General features: G+C 36.2%; 1 protein-coding gene across 8 annotated transcripts in view; it reads right to left on the bottom strand.

Moving 5' to 3' along the window:
• Il33 (interleukin 33) overlaps positions 1-25,632 on the bottom strand; it is a 168,478-nt gene that overhangs the window by 10,859 nt on the left and 131,987 nt on the right. For 4 of the 8 annotated variants that reach the window (XM_040285741.2, XM_078047619.1, XM_078047616.1 and 1 more), the window contains 3 exons: positions 16,782-16,826; positions 5,412-5,500; positions 1,949-2,057 (listed from right to left, as the gene is read on the bottom strand). In XM_040285741.2, coding sequence (XP_040141675.1) covers positions 1,949-2,045 — 97 coding nt within the window. In that variant the 5' untranslated portion in view covers positions 2,046-2,057; positions 5,412-5,500; positions 16,782-16,826. The remainder of the gene's footprint in view (positions 1-1,948; positions 2,058-5,411; positions 5,501-16,781; positions 16,827-25,632) is intronic. The other 4 variants (XM_040285742.2, XM_078047617.1, XM_040285740.2 and 1 more) reach the window with 2 other exon arrangements.

Genomic DNA, 25,632 nt, shown 5'->3' with positions numbered 1-25,632 from the left:
AGGAGAAGGACCTGACCTTGGGGAATATCTTCCTGGAAACTGGAAAGGGAAGAAGTTTAGAGAGGGTCTTTCCTCCAGGTCATGAAGTTCTCTACCATGTTGGCAACAGAGGTGAAATTTTCCAGGGGTCAACTAATGTGTGACTGGCTGTGTGGATGGATACTGAGTTTTATGGCTTGTGAATTGTGAATTGTGTCATATCCAGGTAAACCAAGGGAGTTTGAGAAGGAAATTAAGTAGTGTGTGTGTGTGTGTGTGTGTGTGTGTGTGTGTTCGTGTTCTTTGTGGCTTGAGGGCTCAGAGCAGAAGATTATTTAGAAAAATAAGGTGATATTTCTTGCACTTTTGAGTTTTGAGAAATGGTTCAGCTCTGTCATAAATTGCATAGGTCTCTGTTGGATTTTTTACCAAGTGTTTAAATACCTATTATTGTAGTATGGTACTGAGTTGATATTATTGGAAAGGAAATTTTCTTAAGGGATGATAAAAATGTGTTGTATTGCAAAGTCATATTTTGGGATTATCTTTATCACTGTCTTCTGGTGCAGATAAGTACTTCCTGAACTCATAAATGAGGAGTTACATTTTAACTTTGGTATCAATATCAGAAACTCTAATAAACCCTACTCCCTCATTCCTATATCTGTAAAGAACACTTATTTCCTGGGATACAAAAAATACTTTCTTTATTAAGAAGGAATTTGGGGACATGGAGTAACTGTTTCTGTACAAAGCATTTCAACTCAGTAAAGTGATTAATTTAATAATGATTTTTTGGCCAAAACTAGTGTCAAATTAGTGTTTTCCCTGGTTACCAAAAAATAGTGTGCATGGGCCAGACCTTCATGGAGGACAGAAGAGGACAAAAATGATATTCCTTAACACTGTTGTCTCTTCTAGCCTTAAAGGTGTTAATGGAAAAGGTGAGGAGCATAAGGGATAATGATCTGCCAGTTGCCGTTATCATTCCTTGTCCTCCGTTTTTTCTCCAGCCCACCAGGGTTCTGTTAACTCTCTTATGTTACTGTTTCCATGTGAAAAAAATGAGTGTATAAATTTACATGATTCCTTCTTAGGTAGATAATTTTTTTTAAATATATGTTTTAGTTGTAGGTGAACACAATACCTTTATTTTATTTATATGTGATACTGAGGATCGATGCTGGAGTGCTAGGCAAGCACTCCAGCCCTGAGCCACAACCCCAGCCCTTAGGTAGATAATTTTAAGGGTTAAATAGGCATAGAGCCCTTCTATCTCAGAGATGTGGCTATTATTTGACTATATTTCCTTTTTATATTATTCCAAACTCTCTTAGCTTTTTTAAAAATATTTTTTAGTTATAGATAGATGCAATATCTTTGTTTTGTTTATTCATTTTTATGTGGTGCTGAGGATTGAACTCACTGCCTCAAATGTATGAGGCAAGTGCTCTGCCACTGAGCCACAACCCCAGCCCCTAAACTCTCTTAGTTTTAACTACATAAACATGAGTTTCATTTGGTCGATTCTGCTTCATCTGAGGGCTGGATTATTCAAATATCTTCACTTGTTATTCTCTCCTACATCAGTATCTGCAAGTCAAGACCACATGTTACACCAATTGTCTTCAGTATTTGTTGAATGAAAATAGATTAGTTTAGAATTTTGTTTTTTAATTAGGAAAAAGTTTGGGGATTTGGTAGCAAAAGGTTGGGGACAATAAAAGGATCAACATAGAAGGCTATAATTTATATTATTCATAAGTTTAAATTATCTGGGCTATTCCTATCTCATGATGTATTAAATAAGAAAAAGTTGGCTGTCATATCTATGAGCCATCCTTTTAAAAAATTTTAATTCTTTTATTCTTAGAAGCTTTTGGCAAGGTAACATGTAATCATTGGAATAATAAAGATTTGACACCAGATAAAAATAGTGTAATATAATCAAGAATGCTTAAGTCCTTACCTCTTATCTTGCAGGGTTTTACCAAGGTTCTATCTGCTGTGCTGCTCAGCTTTGCTGAGGAGATTTTGGGGGTTGAATACTTCATTTTAGGCTTCATTCTTTCAGATTTCTGTTGAATTAAGATATAATATTAGTTCAACTTTCTTAACTTGAAAACAATCAAGAACCATGACTAACTCAATATAAAATTGATAACCACATTTTTAAAATTAAGTAAAATTTGAAAAAGTATCCTAATTATACTTTTATACTGGAATATAGCCATAAAACAGAGAGAACTGCAAAGAAATTTAACTTTAGTTATGTTTATTATTAGTGGTAATACCAGTATTGAAATTCTGAGATTGTTTAGTTATACTGTAGTACAGAAAAAATAGAAGACATATTGATGCTATATGGTTTTCATTGTAGGGGAAAGGAGATACAAATATAAAATTAAAGAAGCTCAAGAAAAAAACCTATAAATGTTAAAATTTAATCAATAAACCAACTCCCAGCAATAAATGTGTGCCCATATCTTAGTTTCTAAATATTTCTGCCAGAAGAAATCTCAAGATCTACTCCAGATCTGAGACTGGGAAAATAGTAGTAAACATGGAACATTCTTTGTGCCAGAAAGCATTATTGTTTCAAAAGCATACATGAACTGCCTTGAAGTGTTTCCCATTGGCCAAATTTGGCATTATTTGAATATCAAAAAGAATAATTATGGTAATTGACTATAAGCATTTAACTCATTAGGTCCCACGTTTTCAGCTCTGAATATTTCAACAAAATCAACAGGTGTATTAAAATAGGTTGGAAGTCACAATCTAGATCACACACACACACACACACACACACACACATATATTCCTTATATATACTTCTGTATATACGAAATATATTTTTTCAAACACTTTAATCATTCACCTATTACTTTTACCAAAATAATAGAGCTCTAAAAACATAATTGTTTCAAAAATTACCAAAAGTTGTATATTCATTGCTTAATTTGTTTTCACAAGTGTCCCACATCTGGAATGATGGGACTTGATGGGTTAATAAGAAACCCACAATATATGGCATTTCTTGACAATGAATGAATAGAAAGGGATCTATTCATTATAGAAGGAATGATAAAACTAGAAAAATCACCATCTTGTAGCTTCCAACTTAATACTTAGTTCAGGAAAGGATTATCAATGGATGTTGTACCTTGAACAAGCTGGATTGCATTGTCATATTGAAAGAATATGGAATTCTCCATCATAAATTGTGGAAAGCTTTTTATTCTTTCAATATGATACTACAAGCTGGCTTCATAATCAAGGTATGGCAGTATTGTGGTTTCTGGAAGAGTAGGACTTCTCCAGTTGACTTTGCCTGAAATTCTGCCAATGATTATTGATTTTTTTAAAAGCATTGAACTCCTATTTTGTTACATTTAAAAAAACCCCACAAATTAGCTAAGAAGTGGGTATAATTTAAACTTTTTCTAAACTTCAGGTGAATCAACTCTTCTAGCTGAGTAAGAGAGGAGTCTCTGAGTTAGAGGATTCTTTAGAGGATAAACATCATACACCTTTGTTTTTGTCTGTAGATAACTCTACACAGGTTGAAATTCCAAATTATCTTCTCTAGGTGGAGCTAGAATCTTATATACAAGTTGCTTATTTATAGTCAGTCCCCTTGAGCAAAATCCTCAAAGGAAGACTCCCTGTTATGCCCCTCAATTTTGTCTTGGAGTGGATATTATCCCTACACTGCTTGAGGACATCAGATAATTCCTACTTCTTTCTCTGATTCTCCCACCTTTATTGATCAAGAATGCTGAGAAGCAGAGAACCTTATGCATCATTTCACTAAGCCCCTCACCCTACAAATGAGTAGATTGAGATTCTGGAAGATGCCTTGCCTAGGCTCACAAAAACAGCTATGAGCATAATCTAGTCTATTGATTACCATCTTATTGTGAGCACTTCTCCATTCTGTCTCCTTCCATCCCCATCCTATGGCCCCTCCCTCTTCAAAATGTAGTGGGGGTAGTCAGGGGAAAGAACTGGGAATTTCACTTAAAACACCCAGCTTTTCTTCTACACAAGCAGTTGTCCAACTTCTTTGAAATAATAAATTTCTGAATATGGGATGTGAAACTGAAGAAGCTGTATCTATACTCAAAATTCTGCAGACTGTTTGACCTTGGCTGAATAGAACATCCTGATTGTAGAAATATGGGAATTTTGTAGTTTGAAAGCCAAAATTATCTTGGGCTATCTTAGATCATTTAGATAAGTAGTCACTTTTAACCTCTGTATCTGACCTAATATGCTCACCACTATTTTGTAAACTTCTCAGACTATGTTGTTAAGCTTAGAAGACCTCTAGCCTCTACCAACCCCAAAGCTAAGAATGCTATAACATAATGATATGCATAGGAAAGATATCCCTGCTTTGCTATGGCCTGCCTACCTAACACCGACACTGATTCATTTGTTGAATGTATTAGTTTGTAAAACTCTTTGTTCTTTGGCTGTAAAGTTTATGTAACCTCTTTCACTTTGGAACATGTCATTTTGGGTAATCTGGGCCATGTTCACTTATATTTGGCTCAGAATAAATGTCTTTCTTATTTCCTTTTAAATAGGGTTGAATTTTACATTAACAGTAGCTATTTATGACATAATACACGGAATAGTACAGGTTAGGCAATCCTATTATAGTTAAATTTTAAATTACACAGAAAATAGTTGAAATAGTATCCTGCTCACAGTAGGTACTGAGGTCACACTTTACTAACACGAAGACTGTATCGCTATGATATTTTTTGTTTTCTCTTTTTTCCAAAGCTACACATGCCCTGGGGAAAAATTATCCTGGCCATTAAAAAAATATCCTGGTCATTAAAAAAATTTGCATTTTCAAATAAAACTTTGTGTTCCAATCTGTATCCTATCTCAGAGAACCAGAGCCCACGTTAGTATCATGAAGATGTTGGTAGTCTTTCTTTTAAGAAAATCAAAGCTATCTTTATTGACCTAATTGTTTTCAGTAATTAGTTGATATCATAACATTTTTTCCCACCACTATTATTCCTCTGGACTAGCGAGAGAACACATTTGGAAGAATTCTATTCTAAATCATCATTAGCTTGCATAGTTGAGCAAGAAGCTGGAAAACACTGCATTTATAATGAACACAGAGAAAGTCAACACCTTTTTAGAGTTACATAAACCAAAGTATAATCCAGAAATATTTTCAAATGCTGTTCTGAAAAATAACCTATAAATCTTTTACTTTGCTAAGTATGATAACTATTTTCATACTATTTTCACTTTCTTCAGACTCAAATTTGCTTTCTTTATTCTCTTTTTTTATGATAGTATTTCAGAACATATTGCAATATAAACATCATAGATTTTTTTTTGCTGCTTTTTCCAGTAACAGACAACAAATATTCTTGCACACTGGTTATAATACTCACCTAAATCGTAAATGTGAAGGGCTACTCGCAGCTGATGTGGTTTCCTGTAGTCAGCACTTGGTAATAGTTAACGAAGTTACATTCCAATTCTACTTAAATATACACACACATGGATTATGCAATATTAGGTGACAGCATTTGATGAATGAGGCAAAGCAAATAGAGCTGGTTGAATAAATTACAATGTGTGGGAATATATCTTTTTCCTACAGCCAAATTCTATAGAGAGCTTTCAGATTATTGTAGCTATAGCACTTCCAAAGAGTTATGCTTAATTAATTATTAATTTTTATAACCTCCAAGACGTGAACTCTAGGTAGTGTTTCTTCTGGAATATAGAATATACAAGGGCACAGACAGTTTAATTGCCTTTCTATTTTCTATAGAAAGTTGAAAACAAGTAATTTTTTTCTAACTATAAAAATGATATATTTGTACTTGGAAAATGTATAAATAACAGGAAATCATATATGCTGTGAATCTTGACATTTGTTTTTCAATGTTAATATATATACAACTATTTTTAGATAAAAAATAGTGCCATACTGCAAATATTTTATAAGCTGTTTTTTTCTATTTTTCTACTAACACTATATCATGAGCATTTCCACATGTCACAAATGTCCTTTTAAAAGTAACATTCTAAATAACCTTCAATCATATAAATATTTTAACTAGTCCTTTCTTGATTAACATGTTGGCAAGTTCAGGCTTTTCTTTTCTTTCCTTCCTTCTGTCTATCCATCCATTCCTTTGTTTCTTTTTTCTCCTAACATCAGTGTTGCAACTACTAGTGTGTGTGTGTGTGTGTGTGTGTGTGTGTGTGTGTGTGTGTGTGTGTGAGAGAGAGAGAGAGAGAGAGAGAGAGAGAGAGAGAGAGAGAGAGAGAGATATTCTTGGAAAATATTTTTTTTTAAATTTTTAATTTGTAGGTGGACACAATACCTTTATTTTATTCATTTACTTTTATGTGGTGCTGAGGAATGAACCCAGTGCCTCAGACATGCCAGGAAAGTGTTCTATCACTGAGCTACAACCATAGCCCCTTGGAAAATATTTTTAAGTTCATTGGTAGAATAAATTCCTAATCAGAGACTTGCTAGATTAAAGGGTACATAGTTTGATAGATGTTACCTAATTGACTTACAAAATTTGTATTGGTTTATATTTTGTCAACAGTTCAGGAGAGTGTTCTTTTCCCCATCCCTGAAGAAGCAATGGATGCCATCACCTTTAACATGTTTACCTTTCTAATATCTTATAGTTTTGAATTTTATTTTTTATTTAGTGAAGTTGAACATTTAAAAAAACATATGTGTTATCTATTTCTGAAAATTATTCATAGGACTCTTTTTAAATCAAGAAATTAAATTCTTGTCCATGGTATATGTTAGAATATTTTCCCCAGTGCCATTTATCTTCAGACTTTGTTAGTGACATGTTTTTTCCATAAATGTTTTCAGATATTATATGAAAATATTTAATCAATTTAACCAAGTGAGAAACATCATTTAGAGTATGTTTTATGAATATAATTTTTTTTACTGTGGGAAACACCATCCAAAGAAAGGAAATAAGGAGAAGAAAGGAAAGAAGACCAGACAGGTGGCCAATTAAAATAGCCCAGGCAAAATGCAGTGAGGACAGTTGGGACAATGTTAGTTGGACTAACAAGAAGGCATTAAAGGTGAATGAGTGCTGTGTATGTGTGTTTGTGTGTGTGTGTGTGTGTGTGTGTGTGTGTGTGAGAGAGAGAGAGAGAGAGAGAGAGAGAGAGAGAGAGAGAGAGAGAGAAAAGACTTCATAGAGTCTTTGGTGTGAGAAAGGGCTTCGCATTTCCAAGTTCCAGCTCCACTGAGTCAGGTAGCTGCTTAACAATTAAGCCAGGATTAGAACCTAGATTCTCCTCCTGGATCAGGGATATGTCCATCATAGTGTCTCCATGGCTTTTTTTGTATGAGGATGTGCCAGCTATGGACTGAATAAAAGGGAAATCAGGGTAGTGAAGGGATGTGAAGGTGGGGCCAGTGGTTAATGATAGGTGACTGACTCAGGTGAGGAATTCATGGGTAGAAACAGGAAGTGAGTTAGATATGGGGCACATAGAGTTTTGAGGTACTTTGAAAGAACTATTAGGAAATTTCAGCAGGGGGCTGGAATTGGGTTGGAGGAGACTAGAATTAACTATGTGGATTTGCTCTTCAATTGTGAAAGTATGATAGTTGCTGGTGTGGGAACAAATGAGATTGGCTTGGCTAAGTGTGGAACAGGAAGAGAAAGCTGTGGAGAGATGGAACTCTGGAGATCTTACATTTGAAGGATAAAGATAGGAAAAAGAGTCAGAAAAGAAAACCAGAAAGAGAAGCAGAGAAATGAAGAGATGAAGGGAGAACACTGTCTCAAAACAACAGAAATAACTAGCATTGAGTGGTAGAGCTATGATGGGAATCACAAAACAACTACAGTAGACTGTCTAGACAGGAGGAGGAGGAAGTGAAACTTTTTCAAGAAGTATGCAAATAAAGAAAAAAAATGAGAGAGAGAGAGAGAGAGAGAGAGAGAGAGAGAGAGAGAGAGAGAGAAAGGAAGGTATCGCGAGAGAATAGTGTGGAGCATGGGAGATTCTGCTTACTAGCTAGATATCTTGAGAGAGTTATTTGATGTTTCTAAAGCCACAGTTTCATAAAGATTTAATTTAATTCCTATTAAAATTCCAATTATGTTCTTCATAGAAATAGAAAAATTCATTTGAAAAAATAAAAGGCTCAGAATAGCCAAAGCAATCCTTAGCAAAAAAAGTGATGTAGGAGGCATCACAATACCAGACCTTAAATTATACTACAGAGCTACAGTAAAACAAAACAAAACAAAACAACAATACCAACAAAAAACACCAGCATGGTATTGGCAAAAAACAAAAAAACAAAAAAACCCACAAAGACCAATGGAACAGAATAGAAGGCACAGAGTCATACCAACATAAATGCAGTTATCTCATACTAGACACATGTGTCATTAATATACATTGGAGGAAAGGTAGCCTCTTCTACAAATGGTGCTGAGAAAACTTGAAATTCATATGTAGTTGAATGAAATTGAAGCTGTATCTCTCACCCTGCACAAAACTACTCTCAAAGTGGATCAAGGACCACAGACTTTGCACCTACTAGAAGACAAAATAGGATCAACTTTCCACCATATTGGCTTAAGAACCGACTTCCTTAATAAGGAAGATATGCCCGATTCATTCTATTGTCTTTATATTTCCATTCCTCCCTTCCCTTCATTTTCCTCCTAAAGCATGAGAAATAAAACCAATAATCAATAAGGGGGACAGTGTCAAACTAAAAGACTTCTTTATAGCAAAGAAAACCATCAAGAATGTGAACAGAAAGCCTACAAAAAAGGAGAAAATCTTTACCACCAGCACCTCAGACAGAGTATTAATCTCTAACATTTACATAGTACTCAAAAAACTTAACATCAAAAATAAACTGAATAACCCAATCAATAAATAGCCTAGGGATTGGGGCTGGGGCTTAGTGGTAGCGTACTTGCCTGGCATGTGTTAGGCCTTGGGTTTGATTCTCAGCACCACATATAAATATATAAATAAAATAAAGGTCTATCAACAACTAAAATAAATAAATAAATAAATGGCCTAAAGAACTTAACAAGCCACAGAAGAAGAAATACAAATGGTCAAAAATATATATGAAAAAATGTTCAATATCTCTAGCAATTAAATAAATGCAAATCAAAACTACACAGAGATTCCCAGTCAGAATGGCAATATTCAAGAGTAGAAGTAACAATAAATGTTGGCAAGGATGTGGGGGAAAATGTTCACTTATACATTGCTGGTGGAACTGAGCCACTCTGAAAAGCAATATGGAGATTCCTTAGAAAACTTGGAATGAAATCACTGTTTGACCCCACAGAACTATATAGGACTTAAAGTCAGTATACTACAGTGATGCAGCCACTTCAACATTTATAGCAGCTCAATTCACAATAGCTAAGCAATGGAATCAACCTAGGTGCCCTACAACAGATGAATGGATAAAAAACAATGGGGTATATATACACAATGGAATATTATTACTCAGCCATAAAGAAGAATGAAATTATGGCATTTGCCGGTAAGTGAATGGAAATGGAGAATATAACATTAAATGATATAAGCCAATCACAAACGACCAGAGGTGTAGAGAGAGGTGACTTGGCCATAGATGTGGCTGTGCTTTGCCCTGGGAATGTTCTGTGCAAAGGTGCAGGACAAGATGAGATTGCCCAGTAGTTATGGTAATGCTCTGCCTGAGAAAGTTCTGTGCAAAGGTATAGAACAATAACAGTCTTGACCTTGAGCTCAGACAGCAGCTGCCAGGGATAGAGAATTTTGAGCATAACAAGATAACCACAATATCTTGCAATTGCTGCAACCTTCAAGCCTGCATAATTTGCAAAAACTTTCCCACAAATAATCTCTTGATGATAAACCCTATATAAGAAACATGCTGTGCTAGCTCTGGATCACTGTTCTTCCATCAGAGGTCAGTGTCCCATCTGGTTCCACCTTTCTGTTTGTAAATGTTTGTGTGTCTTTCTTAATTCCCCATTGCCCCTTGCTGGTTTTTAGGGTTGGCACAAAGGCAGAATGTTCTCTCTGATTTTATGTGGATGTTAACCACAGGGGATGATTAGAAGTTCATTGGACTAGACAAAGGGAAATGAATGGAAGGGAGGAATGGAAATATAAAAGGCAGTAGAATGAATAGGCATATTTTTCCTATCCATATATATGAATACATGACCAATGTAATTCCCCATCAGATACAACCACAATAATGGGATTTTTTTTTTTTTTTTTGGTACCAGGGATTGAACTCAGGAGCACTTGACCACTAATCCTCATCCTCAGCCCTTTTTTTTGTATTTTATTTAGAGACAGGGTCTCACTGAGTTGCTTAGCACCTCCCTTTTGCTGAGGCTGGCTTTGAACTCACTATCCTCCTGCCTCAGTCTTCTGAGCTGCTGGGGTTACAGGTATGTACCACTATGTCTGGCAATAATGGGGATCTTAACTGAAACAAGTTTTACTTTTTCTACGTATGTATAATGTCAAAATACACTCTACTTTTATGTGTATCTAGAAAGAACAAATGAAAAATAAAACCACAGTTTCTTCATAAGAATTAATTTCTTCATAATAATTTAAGCTCATAAAGTTGTTGTGAGAATCAGATAAGATGTATTTTAAGCAGTTGGCATGGATGATGGCACATAGCAGAAACTCAATACATCTTTTAAAATATTGTTATCATTATTGTTGTTTTTTGTGATGTGGGACTCTTGGGAATGTTTCAATAAGAAAAGAGTCAATGAAAAGAGAAAAAAAGAATCTATATGATAATCATGGAGGAGATAGATAAGAGAGAAGAATAGTAGAGGAAGGGACAGATTTTTAAAGGAGGATTCACCCTACTTGTAGGCAAGAAGGAAAAGTGAGAGAAGGGAGAAGATATGAAGTTTTAAGGTCTGGGACGCGAACCCGAGGATATTATAAAATGACATCAATCTTTTTAGTAATGTAAATTGTGAAAGAGTCAGAGACGAACAGGAAAATAATTTATTTGAACTTTTGAGAATACTTGGGAAAAAATCTAAAACAGCTCCTTGGAGAATATAAGAAATTAATCACCTAATGAATAGGGAGTTATTGTTCGGTGGTACAGAGTTTCAGTTTTAGAAGAGGGAAAAAAAAGTTTTGGAAGTAGATGGTAGAGCACTTGCAAAACAATCTGAATGTACTAAATGCCATAGAGCTATATACTTAAAAATGCTAAATTTTATGTATGTTTTTTCACAATTAAGTGATTTAAAACACAGGAAGAAGTAGAAAGATGGAAGTTTGTGGGTAAGTAGGAGAATTCCACTATTCCTAGCTTAGAGATAAAAATGTTCTGGTGAAAATAGTGGTCAGAATGAGGTTTCTGAGTGAGCTGTTGACTAGAGTCATGAAAACAGTCATTGAAATCTCCAAAGGTGACAACAACACAGGCAATGATGAAAGGAGGCATTCCCCTCTGATTAACAATTTCAAAACGTGTGTGGATACATTCCTTTCCAAAATTGCAGATGTATATGGTTGCCTCTTTGACTGGAGAAGGCTTCAAGAAGCTTATATTCAGTAAGTACTGAATGCCCATTTTATGCCAGGGACTAGGTATTTCATTAGCATTAATATTATCTCCTACATTCTGTTGTTGTTCAGAGATAAATGGCCAAGTAGTAGATTTCTATTTAAGATATAGTTTCTTGATAGATTAAAATCTGTTAGGTTTTCTCCCTAATTTAAATGTATGTCATTTCTTCTGAAACATTCTCCTCCCATGCACATGAATACTTCTTATCCTCTTCCTCCTGTGGGACACTACATGAAAATTTTATTTGACTTTATCGTGTTATCTACCTCTGAGCAACTTGAAAATAATTTTGAATCACTCACCTTCTTTTATATTTTAGGTAATTGCCCTCTTTTAAAATACTGATCTGCTTAAAAGTGTTAGGTTGGCTGTTGAATTTTCTTATTGTGAGTTATACTTCAAAAAATTTAAAAAATAAGATTGATTTCCTCTGATGAGTCTTGTCATTAAAATGCAGTTAATAAGAATTTTTATTAAAAATACATAGTCATTATGGAAAATTTGGATAATACATAAAAGAGGAAGTTTACCCTATAATGCCCAAGTAATTAAATGATTTGAAAAGAAACACAACTGGCAATCATTGTAAGAAAATCCTAACCTCCCTGATGTCCTGAGGCCTTTAATAGTGTTAGATTTGAATCTCTTTGTGGTAATGCACAGAATGCTGCATAACAATAATAAATTAAATACTTTGTCTAGTATTGGTCTAGGTACTAGAGACATAGCAATGAACAAAGCAAAATATTTTTTGTTCATATAAATATTGTTATATAAATATTAGTGAGCAGTGATAAATTGGGGCAGAAGATAAAGGAGTATAATAATATTAAGATAGTGTAGTCAGATAAGTTGACACTGAAGACGCATCCCAAACATCCAAAGAACATGTGGAAGGGATAGGAAGCAGGTGCTTTCTGAGCAGAGAAAATCCAGAGGAAAGGCCCTGAGATGGTCAGAACCTGAAGTATTTAGGGAACCAAGGGGGCCAGCGTGGCTGGATCAGTGGGTTTTGGGGAGAGCTTAATGCAATGGGATTGACAGTGGAAGGGGACAGAAGCTAGGTTGAGCTAACCCTAGAGGCCAGAGGAAGAAGCTTGGATTTTATTTAAAGTGCATGGGAAGCCAAAGAAGCATTTCAATAATATGGATATGATTTGTTTTTTGGTTTTAAATTAGTGTTCTGGCTGCCATGTGAGGAACAGCTGGAGGGCAATAAGAGAGAAGAAATGAAACCAGCCAGAAGTTTGCATTAGTTCAGACTCTTAATAATGGTGGTGGTAATGATAGAGGCTACTATGTTTTTGGTATGTTACATGGGCCAGATGCTTTATCTCTAATTGTCATCTTAATCCTGAAGTTTTAATATGATTGTCTCCCTTTTAGAAGTGAGGAACTGATTATGGTGGTTCCTGCCTGCGATCCCACCTACTTGGGAGATTGAGGCAGGAGGGTTGCAAAATTGAGGCCAGCTTGGACAAATTAGCAAGAAAGACCTTGTCTCAAAAAAAAAAAAAAAAAAGGAAATAGTGGCTCAGAGAGATTGTCTTGCAAAAGACTATATATATAATAAGAAGCAAAGCTAGAATCTAATATCAAGTTCATCTGGCTCTTTCTTTTAGCTTATGGGAGGATTCGTAGAATGGGTTGAATTCCTAGGTCTTAAATTTCATTCATCATTTTGTTGAGTTTTCATGCCCTTGCATGTCTTTAAGTTAAATAGCACTTGACATTTATAAACCAATTCTGTGCTTTTTCATGTTTTTTCTGGATGCAATATTACCCAGTCATTTTTATACATTGACACTATGTGCTCCATCAACCTTTATCACCTTATCTCTACCTTCATAGCCTCTACCTTTCAGATGACTAGATTGATTTACCATTCTTCAGTTCCTTATGTGCTTTCATACCTCCATACCTTTGTTCAGACTGTTCTTGCTAGTGGTGCTTCTTATTATTTGTCTGGAAAGCGTCAACTGAAAAACCAGCCTTTACCTCAGAGCAAAGCCTGTCCAAGGAAGGGACATGGCCTTTGTCCTTGGAAAAACCCACAGAGCACTCCTAGGCACATTCCCACCCTGCTAAGTTGTTTATCTACAAATAACAGGAGAGATCTGCTGCCCCAGGTGTCCCTGACTCAGTGAGGCTAGGTGGGGATCCATAGCAGCCCCCTAGCAGCCACCAATTAGCATGAGACAGGGCAGTACCTGGGATGCCACATAACCCTCCCAGTAGTTTATGGTGGTTGATAACAAGTTGGGAAACCATGTAGTTCAGCATGTACACCCCTCTTGGCTTAAACCAATCAGTTCAAATGAATACCCCTTTTGTACTGACCAATCACCCCTACCCAACTTGTTCCCGCCAGTGAATGTGCTAATCATGTTTTAGAGTTGTTATTTGATTTTCCTGCAGTGTGTGATGATTTGCTAAAAGAGGGTATGATGTATGTGAAGTCCCTGCCCTCTCTAAAGAATGTATAAAAATGCTGCAATCTCTGGGTTGGGGCCTCTCAGCATCACCAGTTGCTGTGTGTGTGCGTGGAGGACCGAGCTAGCTCACAATACACACCTCTTTGCTGCTTACATCGATCTTGGGTCTCTGGTGGTCTTTGGGGGTCCCAAATTCGAGCATAACACAACCTAACTCTTGGAGCCTAGTTCAAATCTTTATTTCCCTAAAAACCCAAAATGAAATAGACTTTATTGCTTACTGTCTTACTTGCTTACTGTTGAGAGCCACAGCCAAAGGGGCCCCAGCAAACTTCCAGCTGCCAGCAAACTTCCAGCTGCCAGCTGATTATTGGCTCACAGCGGCCCCAGCAACATCTAGCTGATTGGCTCCTCTGTGGAGCTGCTCATTGGGGGACTTCTTTGGCTCCACCCACACAACCCAGCCAATCGTCCTCAAGAGCAGGAGGATTGTGGGAGGTGGAGAGGCTGGTGTGGGGGTGAGAGGCTTGTGGGAAGCCGGTGGTGGCAGTTGGGCTCTGAGGGTTTTTTCCTGAGGAGCTGTTTTGTTTGGCGTTTGTAGTTCTAAAAATAAAGTTAGTTTCTTTTGACAAGTGGCTCCTGAATTGTGCCCAGCCATACTGCGGCAGCTTACCATAGCCAACTCTGTGTATGTATGTCTGCTCCACTAGACTGCTACCTTCTTGGGAACCAGTGTTGTGCCTCAGTAATATTTATTTTTCCAGAAACTTTCCATAGAAGGCACTTGGTAAGTCATTCTGTAGTTTGGATCAGTCCTTAAAAAATCTCTATAAGTAAGGCAGGCATCACCTACTAAAAATATGTGGGGACTCTGTTCAAATTCCCAAGATCTACAGAGGAATCTACAGAGGAGTGGAGCTGAAACTTTGTGTTGAGCTGAAAGAAATTGACACTACTGTTATTTTTTAAATATTTATTTTTTAGTTGTGGTTGGATACAATACTTTTATTTGATTTATTTATTTTTATTTGGTGCTGATGATCGAACCTAGGGCCTCGCATGTGCTAGGCGAGTGCTCTACCGCTGAGCCACAACCTCATCCCTGACACTACTATTTTTGAAGTACAGAAATGATGGTTTTATAGGGCTCACTCTACCAGAACCCAGGCCTTCTTTTCCTCGATCAATTCTCTTGATCGAAGCCTTAAAAGAAGCTGATTTTCTGGCTGGCTTGTAGCTTGTTCAATACACATTGTTTTATTTTCCACTCCATTCCCATCCTCCTCTCCATGTCTCACACACTTTGGAAGCCCAGCTTGTGTAGCAGATCAAGTCCTCAGTGATTTTTGAAAAAACAGAAGTAGGATGGCCTCCTTTCCTAAGCTTAGTAAACCTGGGTCTTTTCCCTCCCCTCAGATGCCTTCAGCTTTTGAACATTTTCCCCATCTTAAAAAATAACTCAGCTAGAATTGCAAGCCACCAGATATTCTCATAGGAAAACTTCCAGGGAAAATGAGTAGTTTATAGTCAAAATTTATAAAGCAAAGAAGAATTCTAGGCACTATGATAAAAGCCCATAGCAGAAACCAACTGTAAAGTCTTCATGTATTAGAATAATCAGAAATGATATAAAAATGACTGATTTTAATATGTATAGATAGTGTTGTAAAAAAGATTGACAAGACAAACAGGGACCTAGAAATTTTAAAAAATGATATCAAAACTCAACAGAGAATCAGAGCCTCTGGGACAGGAGCCCCCTGTGTTTCTCCTTTGCTAGCAATAAAACTTTTCCTTTTTCTCAAAACCGTGTCCTCATTGGTTTTGCATTGGGGACAAGGACCAAGCTTTTGGTAACAAATTGGTGAGAACAAAGGGATCCAAGAGCAACTCCTGCTCTGGGTTTTTAGGGGTAGGTCTGGTACTCTGAGAACACTGCCTCCCATGATGAGGATGCAAGTGGCTGGTGAGCTTGTTGAGTCAACTGCTGAAGAATTAGGAGATGGGGTGAGTTTACCTTGGGCTAAACCAGAGGAGCTGTTCATGTGAATAAAGGGAAGGACCTAGCAAACCATCCCAGCAACTGCCAAAGCTCCTTTTGCTTCAGGGAACTCCCACCCTCTCTTTCTTAACTGTACAGGATGGTCCATCAATCACTCTATTTTAAGAAAAAGGAAACTGAACACAGTCAAGGTGTGACACAGTTGTCCATGTGCATGATCCCTGCCCTATGTATGTGTTATAGTCACCTGCCAATTGCAACCATGGACTTCTGTACTGCTTTGATGCTAAAAACCCTTAACTGTCCATGCTCCACCTGATAGAGGACAAGGACTTAAGGTTACTTCCCCCAACTTTGCCTGTGTCCACAAGGAAGCATTTTGGAGATGTTACTGCCCATTTCCTTGGAAATGAAATATAAAAATTTACAGTGGGGAAGTGTAACAATGGTAATGCACAGAGTGCTACTTAACAACAACAACAATAAAATAAAAATAAAATTATTTGTTTATGTTGGGCTAGGTACTGGAGATACAGCAGTGAACAAAGCAAAATATTTATGCCTTGAATATAGCCCTTGCTGCTCTTTACTGTGATTTATTTTTCAAATAGACATGTTTCTTTCTCTTCCTCTCTCCCTGCCCTTTCCTAATCTCCCTCCCTAATCTGGGAGGGGGCAGGAATACCTTTTTCCCCCACCCTATGCAGAGTTATTTGCACACACATACCACAGGAATGAAGGAATTCAGACTTTCCAGATGACACCAGGAGATCTAAAAAAAAAAAAAAAAAAAACACCATCTCTCAAATTAACAAGTGAATTATAACTCCTGACAGAGAACACCTGAACTATAATCTTTGAATCACTTCTTTAAGAGGTCCCTGTTCCCCCTGATGAGCAGAATCACAGATTTTAGGACAGGAGCTCCCTGTGTCTCTCCTTTGTTAGCAAAGAAATGTCACTTCTTTTTCTTTTAAAATCCAAAACCAAAAATAAAGAAAAAAAAAGCTCCAACCTCAATGAAGCAGCAGATTTGACATGGGTGAAGAGAGTTAGTGAATGGAAAATACATTTGAAGATTTTTAAAAAATGCAATCCAGATACACGCAGAGATGGAAAATATGAAAAATGAGATAGGAGAATTTGGAGGATAAAAATGAGACAATCTAATGTATATCTACTTTGCAATCATAGAAGGACATGCTAGAATAGAGAAGGAACTATATTTGAAGATATAATGACTGAGAGCTTTCCAGAATTTTAGAAAGATCCCACTTTTCAGATATAAGAATACCAGTGAATCCTAAGCAGGAAAAAGAGAGAAGGAAAAGGAAAAGGAAAGGATAGGACTACATTTTGATACATTAACTAGGAAACTGAAGAACATTAAAGAAAAAAAGAGAAGGTTGTAATTTCAATCACTAAGAATAATGCACTAAGTGGAGGCAGGAGTATCCCAAGTTCAAAGTCAGCCTCAGCAATGGGGAGGCACTAAACAACTCAGTGAGACCCTGTCTCTAAATAAAATATAAAATAGGGCTGGGGGCCCATGCAGGACTACTGGGTACCCCAGTGGGCACCATCAACACCCACACAGAGCTTTCAGCCACCCACCTGAGCAGAAATGACTGACACCAATTCCATGTGGACCCCCATCTACCAACGTGGGGCTCCCCCGTCACTGCAGAAGTGGAAATACTATGCCCAGTAGCCTGCCTGCACCCGAGAACTTCACACAGGCTCTGAAGTCAGCCAACAGCCACACACTGCACAAGCTCATCTCCAATGCCACTGCTCAGTTCCCCACAAACAATGAGACAGCCCACTGCTGAAAGCACACACCTCCATCTTGGGTCACCTTCATCACCATCTTCAGTGGGGGACAACTCCCAGTTTTGGAACTTCGGCTAGCCAGGTACTAGTTTCTAACACCCCCCCCATAGTGACACCCTGGTTAACTTCACCACCCTGAGGGCAGAGATACCAGCTAACAACAGACAACCTCACCTATTGGATGAGAAGGGAAGCAGGAAAGACAGGAATTGCCAACCAAAACAATCCTGTTTCTTCCTTCAAATTTTTTTTCTTTTTTTACCCCCTCTCCCCCTCTATTCTTCCATCTTCGCATCCCCAACATATGTGAAACCAAGTACTTTGCAGGAATTAGTATTTTGAGGACTGGGATGTCTGAATAGTATATTAAAGTTGTGTTGTATATTCCTTTTTTTTCTTTTATCCCACCAATTTCTACAATCTTAATATATTTTATCTTTCTTAATATATATGTGTTTTATGCACTCTACTATCTTCTCACTTACTTGTCTACCCAAAATTAATTCCTCTCCCTTCTCCTGCCATAATTTTCCTCTTTACATTTCTTCTTCACACTTCCTAAGATATACCAACTCAATATCCTCACTCCCTACCTCCTCAGCATATCATCCTACTTCTCACCCCTGGTTCTTTGTCCACCATCAGAAACTGTAAACCTTTTTACAAACCTACTAAGTATATTGTAGATAATAATTGAACTCACCTTTCTGTACATTGTGAACAAACTGTAAACATCTTATTAGCAAATGTTTGTTTTTAGGGTGTATACTGTTTATAGTGGGATCTGATAACATTATCTGTAACCTCAAAGGAGAGGTATTGGATCCCTATAGGGGCACTATAAGCCTATTGGGTAAAAACACTAATGACTTGGATCCACAGAGCTAGAAGGAAAGATACACAAGCAATATGAAAATACAAGGGAAGAAAGTACCTCAAACAAATCAAGATACCACATTATTAGAATCTATGGCCAGCACAGCAGAAGAAATTTCAGAGAAGGAGTTCTAGATGTACATGATTAAGGTGTTCTCTAAATTAGAGGGTGATATAAGATAGAAAATACAGACAGCAAATGGTCATTTCAACAAAGAACTACATAAACAAATACTGGAAGCAAAAGATTACTTCAATAGTGAGATAGAAGTTCTAAAAACAAACAAACAGAAATCCTTAAAAATGAAAGAAATGATAAATCAAATTAAAAGTTCAATTGAAAACCTCATCAATAGATTAGGCCACTTAGAAGTCAGGACCTCAGATAATGAAGACAAAATGTGTAATCTTGAAAAGAATGTAGACAACACAGTGAAAATGATAAGAAACCACAAGTAGAGCATTCAAGAAATATGGGATGGCAAAAAAAGACCAAATTTAAGAGTTATTGCGATAGAGGAGGGAACAGAGTTCCAAATCAAAGGAATGAGCAATATATTCAATGAAATAATATCAGAAAAATTCCACCTTGTTTTTTTCCCCTTTCCCCTCACTTCCTCTTGTATGTAATTTTGTCTAACCATGAGGGTCTCCTTCCATTTCCATGCAATTTCCCTTCTCTCTCCCTTTCCCTCCCACCTCTCGTCCCTGTTTAATGTTAATCTTCTTCTCATGCTCTTCCTCCCAACTCTGTTCTTAGTTACTCTCCTTATATTAAAGAAGGGGATAGTAGAATATAGGAAAGGCAGCAGAATATAACAGACACTAGTATGGCAATATGTAAAACAGTGGATGTGTAACCAATGTGATGCTGCAATCTGTATACGGGGTAAAAATGGGAGTTCATAACCCACTTGAATCAAAGTGTGAAATATGATATATCAAGAACTATGTAATGTTTTGAACAATCAACAATAAAAATTTTAAAAAAATTTAAAAAAAGAAAAAAAAGAAAAATTCCAAACATGACAAATCAATTGGAAAAACCAAATTCAAAAGGCTTATAGGATGCCAAATGTACAAAATCACAACAGATCCACACAGGCAAATCATAATGAACATGACTAACATAGAGAATAGGGGGAGAATTTTAAAAGCCACAAGAGAAAGCAATCAGATTACATATAGTAGGAAACCAATTAGATTCTGTGCAGACTTTTCAACCCAGACTCTGAAAGCTAGAAGATCCTGGAACAACAGATACTAAGCTCTGAAAGAAAATGGACGCCAATCAAGAATCTTATATCCAGCAAAATTAAGCTTTAGATTTGATGATGAAATAAAAAATCTTTCATGATAAACAAAAGTTAAAAGAATTTACAACTAGAAAACCTGCACTACAGAACATCCTTGGCAAAATATTCTATGAAGAGGAATTGAAAACTAACAATGAAAATCAGCAAAGGAAGGTATTACACTAAAGGAAAAACTAATCAAAGGAGAAACCTAGTCAAGTACTAAAACTAAACAAAAGTGGCTGGGAATACAAATTTTGTCTCAATAATAACCCTGAATGTTAACAGCCTAAACACACCAAAAAGACATAGACTATAAGTTTGGATTAAAAAAATAAAAGACACAACAATATGCTGTCTCCAAAAGACTCATCTAATAGGAAAAAAAATCCACAGACTGAAGGTGAAAGGTTGGAAAAAATCATACCACTCACATGGACTGTGAAATCAAGCAGTGGTTTCCATCCTCATATCAAATAAAGTAGACTTCAAGCCAAAGTTAATCAAAAGCGATTAAGAAGGATATTTCATACTGTTTAAGGGAACCATTCATCAACAAGACATAATAATAGTAAATTTCTACATTCATCAAACAAACTCTTCTCAGGTTCAAGAGGCAAATAGACCACAACACAATAATTCTGGGTGACTTTAACACACCTCTTTCACCACTGGATAGATTGTATGAAAAAAACTTTCTTCTCAGCAGCACATGGATCCTTCTCTAAAACAGATCATATGTTATGCCACAAAGCAAATCTTAGCAAATGTAAAAAAATAGAGGTACTATCCTGCATTTATAATGGCATGGAATTAGAAATTAATGATAAAATAAAAATAAAAGCCACTCCAACACCTGAAGACTAAATAATATGCTACCGAATCAAACAATTGGTTGTAAAAGACATCAAGGAGGAAATTTAAAAATTCTTAGAGGTGAATGAGAACAAGGATACAATGGATCAAAATCTCTGGGACCCTATGGGCAATACTAAGAGCAAAGTTCATTGCAGAGAATTCATTCCTTAAAAGAAGAAAAAGTAAACAAAATAAATGACCTATCATTACATACGAAAGCCCTAGAAAAAGAAGAACAAATCAACACCAAAAGCAGTAGAAGACAGGAAATAATTAAAATTAGAGCTGAAATCAATGAAATTAAAACAAAAGAAACAGTTGAAAAATTGACAAAACAAAAGTTGATTCTTTGAAAAAAATAAAATAAAAGTAGAAAATCCTTCCCCGTGCTAATGAAGAGGAGAGAGAAAACTTCAATTTCTAACATACATGGTGAAAAAGGAAATATCAAGTAGACACTATAAAATACAGAAGATGATTAGAAATTATTTTGAAAACTTGTACTCCAATAAATTGGAAAATATCAAAGGCATTAACAAATTTGTAGAGTCATATGATTTCCCCAAATTGAATCAGGATGATATACACAATTTAAACAGATCAATTTCAAGTGATGAAATAGCAGATGCCATCAGAAGCCTACCAATAAAGAAAAGACCAGGACTGAATGTATACACAGCTAAGTTCTACAAGACCTTCAAAGAAAAACTAATATCAATACTCTGCAATTTATTTCAGGAAATCAAAAAAGAGAGAGCACTTCCAAACTCATTCTGTGAGGCCAATGTCACCCTGATTCCAAAACCAGACAAAGACACATCAAAGAGAGAACACTTCAGACCAATATCTAATGAACATAGATGCAAAAATTCTCAATTCAATTCTGGCAAATCAAATACAAAAACATCAAAAAGAGAGTGCACCATGATCAAGTGTGGTTCATCCCAAGGATGCAAGGTGGTTGAACATATGGAAATCAAAAAATGTAATTCATCACATCAATAGACTTAAAAATAAAAACCATATGATCATCTCAATAGATGAAAAAAAATTCGATAAAATACAGCACCACTTCATGTTCAAAACACTAGAAAAACTAGGAATAACCTCGACATATCTCAACATTATAAAAGCTATCTATGCTAAGCCCCAGGCCAACATCATTCTAAATGGAGAAAATGAAAGCATTCCCTCTAAAAACTGGAACAAGTCAGGGATGCCCTCTTTCACCACTTTTATTTAACATAGTTCTTGAAACAATGGCCACAGCAATTTTGTAAAGAAATTAAAGGGATACAGAAGAAAAAGAAGAACTCAAATTAGCACTGTTTGCCAATGATATGATTCTATACCTAGAAGACCCAAAAAATTGCACAAGAAAACTTCTAGAACTAATAAATGAATTCAGTGAAGCAGCAGGATACAAAATCAACACCCATAAATCAAAGGTATTTCTGTATGTCAGTGACAAATCCTCTGAAGCAGAAACTAGGAAAACCACCTCTTTTACAATAGCCTCAACAAAAACCCAAAATACTTGGGAATCAACCTAATGAAATAGGTGAAACACCTTTACAATGAAAACTACATAATGCTAACAAAAGAAATTAAAGAAGAACTTAGAAGATGGGAAGATCTACCTTGTTCTTGGGTAGGCAGAATTAATATTGTCAAAAGGACCATACTACCAGAAGCATATATGGTCTGTTTTAGAGAAGGATCCATGTGCTGCTGAGAAGAAAGTGTTTTCTCTCATTGTAGGATGAAATATTTTATATATGTATATATTTAATGCAATTTCAATCAAAATTCCAATGACATTCCTCATAGAAATAGAAAAAGCAGTCGTGTAATTCATCTGGAAATATTAGAGACTCTGAATAGCTAAAACAATCCTTGGTAAGAAGAGTGAAGCAGGTGGCATCACTATACCAGAACTTAAACTATACCACAGAGCAATAGTAACAAAAATGTCTTGGTAGTGGCACCAAAATAGACCGGTAGACCAATGGTACAGAATAGTGGACTCACAGACTAATCCACATAATTACAATTATCTTATATTAGCCAAATGCACCAAAAACACACACTGGAGAAGAGATAGCTTCTTCAACAAATGGTGCTGGGAAAACTGGAAATCCATGTGCAACAAAATAAAATTAAACCCCTATCTCTCACCATGCATAAAACTCAACTCAAAGCAGATCAAGGACCTAGAAATTAAACCAGAGACCCTGCATCTAATATAAAAAAAAGTAGGCCCAAATATCTATTATATTAGATTAGGCCCCTATGTCCTGAATAAGACTCTTATAGTGGAAGCATTAAAATCAAGAATTAATAAATGGGATGGATTCAAACTAAAAAGCTGTTTCTCATCAAAAGAAACAATCAATGAGGTGAATAGAGAGCCTACAACTTGGGAGCAAATATTTATCACTTGCACATCAGATACAGGACTAATCTCTAGGGTATATAAAGAACTCAAAAAGCTAAAAACCAAAAATAAATAAATAAATAAATAAATAACCCAATCAATAAATGGGCCAAGGAACTGAACAGACGCTTCTCAGAAGGTGATATACAATCAATAAACAAATACATGAAAAAATGTTCAATATCTCTAGCAATTAGAGAAATGCAAATCAAAACTACTCTAAGATTTCATCTTATTCCAGTCAGAATGACAGTATTGAGAATACAGACAACAATAAATGTTGGTGAGGATGTGGGGAAAAAGGCACAATCATACACTGCTGGTGGGGCTGCAAATTGGTACAGCCAATATGGAAAGAGTATGGAGATTTCTTGGAAAACTAACTGGGAATGGAACCACCATTTGACCCAGCTATCCTACTCTTCAGTCTCTACCCAAAGTACTTAAGCATAGCATACTGCAGGGACATAGCTACATCAATGTTTATTGCAGCACAATTCACAATGGCTAAACTGTGGAATCAATCTAGATGTCTTTCAGTCGATTCCAGACCTAAAAATTGGATAAAGAAAATGAAGTATATTTACACAATGGAATATTACTCAGCAATGAAAGAGAATAAAATTATGGCATTTGCAGGTAAATGGATAGAGTTGGAGAATATATGCTAAGTGAAATTAGCCAATTTCCAAAAAATAAATACCGAATGTTTTCTCTGATATAAGGAGTCTGATTCATAGTGGAGTTGGGAGGGGGAGCATGGGAAGATTAAACGAAATCTAGATAGAAACAAGGGGAGGGAGGGGAAGGGAGGGGGAAGGGGGTAAAAAATATGGTAGAATCAGATGGACATCATTACCCTAAGTACATGAATGAAGACACAAATGGTGTGAACATACTTTGTATACACCCAGAGATATGAAAAATTGTGCTCTCTATGTGTAATATGAATTGTAATTCATTCTGCTGTCACATATAACAAATTAGAATAAAAAATTTAAAAAATGATAAATGTTTGAGGATGTAGATGTGTTAGACCTCATTCATGATTATACAATGTATGCATGTATCAAATAACAATAACAAAAAGAATAATGAATTAGTCTATTGAGATGAGTAAAAACAATTTTGATAGTGCTATGAATGTATGCGTGCAGGCTTACAGTAATCCCAGAACCTGTGAAATTAACTACAGATATTTGCAGAACCAATGAAGCATCTCTGTGGTCCATTGAGCACTATTAAAAACTGCATCGACCTGATGTGGTGGCACATACCTGTAATTCCAGCGGCTCAGGAGACTGAGCCAGGAGGATCTCAAGTTCAAAGCCAGCTTCAGCAATGGTGAGGCCCTAGGCAACTCAGTGAGATCCTGTCTCTAAATAAAATACAAAGTAGGGCTGGGGATGTGGCTCAGTGGTTGAGTGTCCATAAGTTCAATCCATGGTACCCCCCTCAAACAAATATACATACACACAAAAAAATGAAAAACTGCAGAGATGGCCTCAAACTCCTTATTTTACAGATGAGGAAAGTGATGCTCAGAGCTAGTGAGTGGGTACTTGGGGGAGCCAGGACCAGATCTTGGGCCTTCCAACTCACAGAGCACTAGTGTGACTGCTAGTTTTCTCTACCCTGCTGTTGTTTCTTTAAAACATTAAACAGCAACATAGAAAAAGTGTGAGGAAAAGTAGTTTCAGTTTATCAGAGAACTTTTTGGTGCTGTCCTCATGTTTCATGTGTAAAACTTAATAACTCTTTTAATACATTGTTAGTGCAATGTCTCCTCTCTAGAAGAGAAACTGCACACTTTTTTGGATGGAAATAATGGGATACAGCCTTGATTTGTTTCCTTTTAGTTAGTAAGAAAGCATGAGGCTTGAGTAAGAAAGAGTTTTTGAAAATGTGACTCAAACTGAGTCACAGAAAATATGTTGACACAGCATTCTGTAGAAGGTGGCAGAGGAAGAAAAGGTAGGGGAAATCTAACCACATACAAAGGCTTTGCTAAGAAATTCACAGGGGAAAAGCAAGTGCCAAGTCACACTGTGTGGGTACACCTGAGTCACTAGGTTATAAATCAGTTCATAAAACTAGGGATAAATCTGATTTGTTTTGCTTTATTTCAGTGCTTTAGACTTTTATATGATTTTCTTTCTAAAAAAGTTTATACCCTAAACCTGCAAGGGAAGGGTACAGAATGCTAATATATGAAATTCTATCACTTCTGTTTATTCATGGAAAGATAGTATTGTGTTTATATGCATGTATGTATGAAG

Source organism: Ictidomys tridecemlineatus, chromosome 4 (assembly GCF_052094955.1).
Source record: "Ictidomys tridecemlineatus isolate mIctTri1 chromosome 4, mIctTri1.hap1, whole genome shotgun sequence".
NCBI classification, from domain to species: domain Eukaryota; kingdom Metazoa; phylum Chordata; class Mammalia; order Rodentia; family Sciuridae; genus Ictidomys; species Ictidomys tridecemlineatus.
This window is presented reverse-complemented; position numbering and strand designations above follow the sequence as displayed.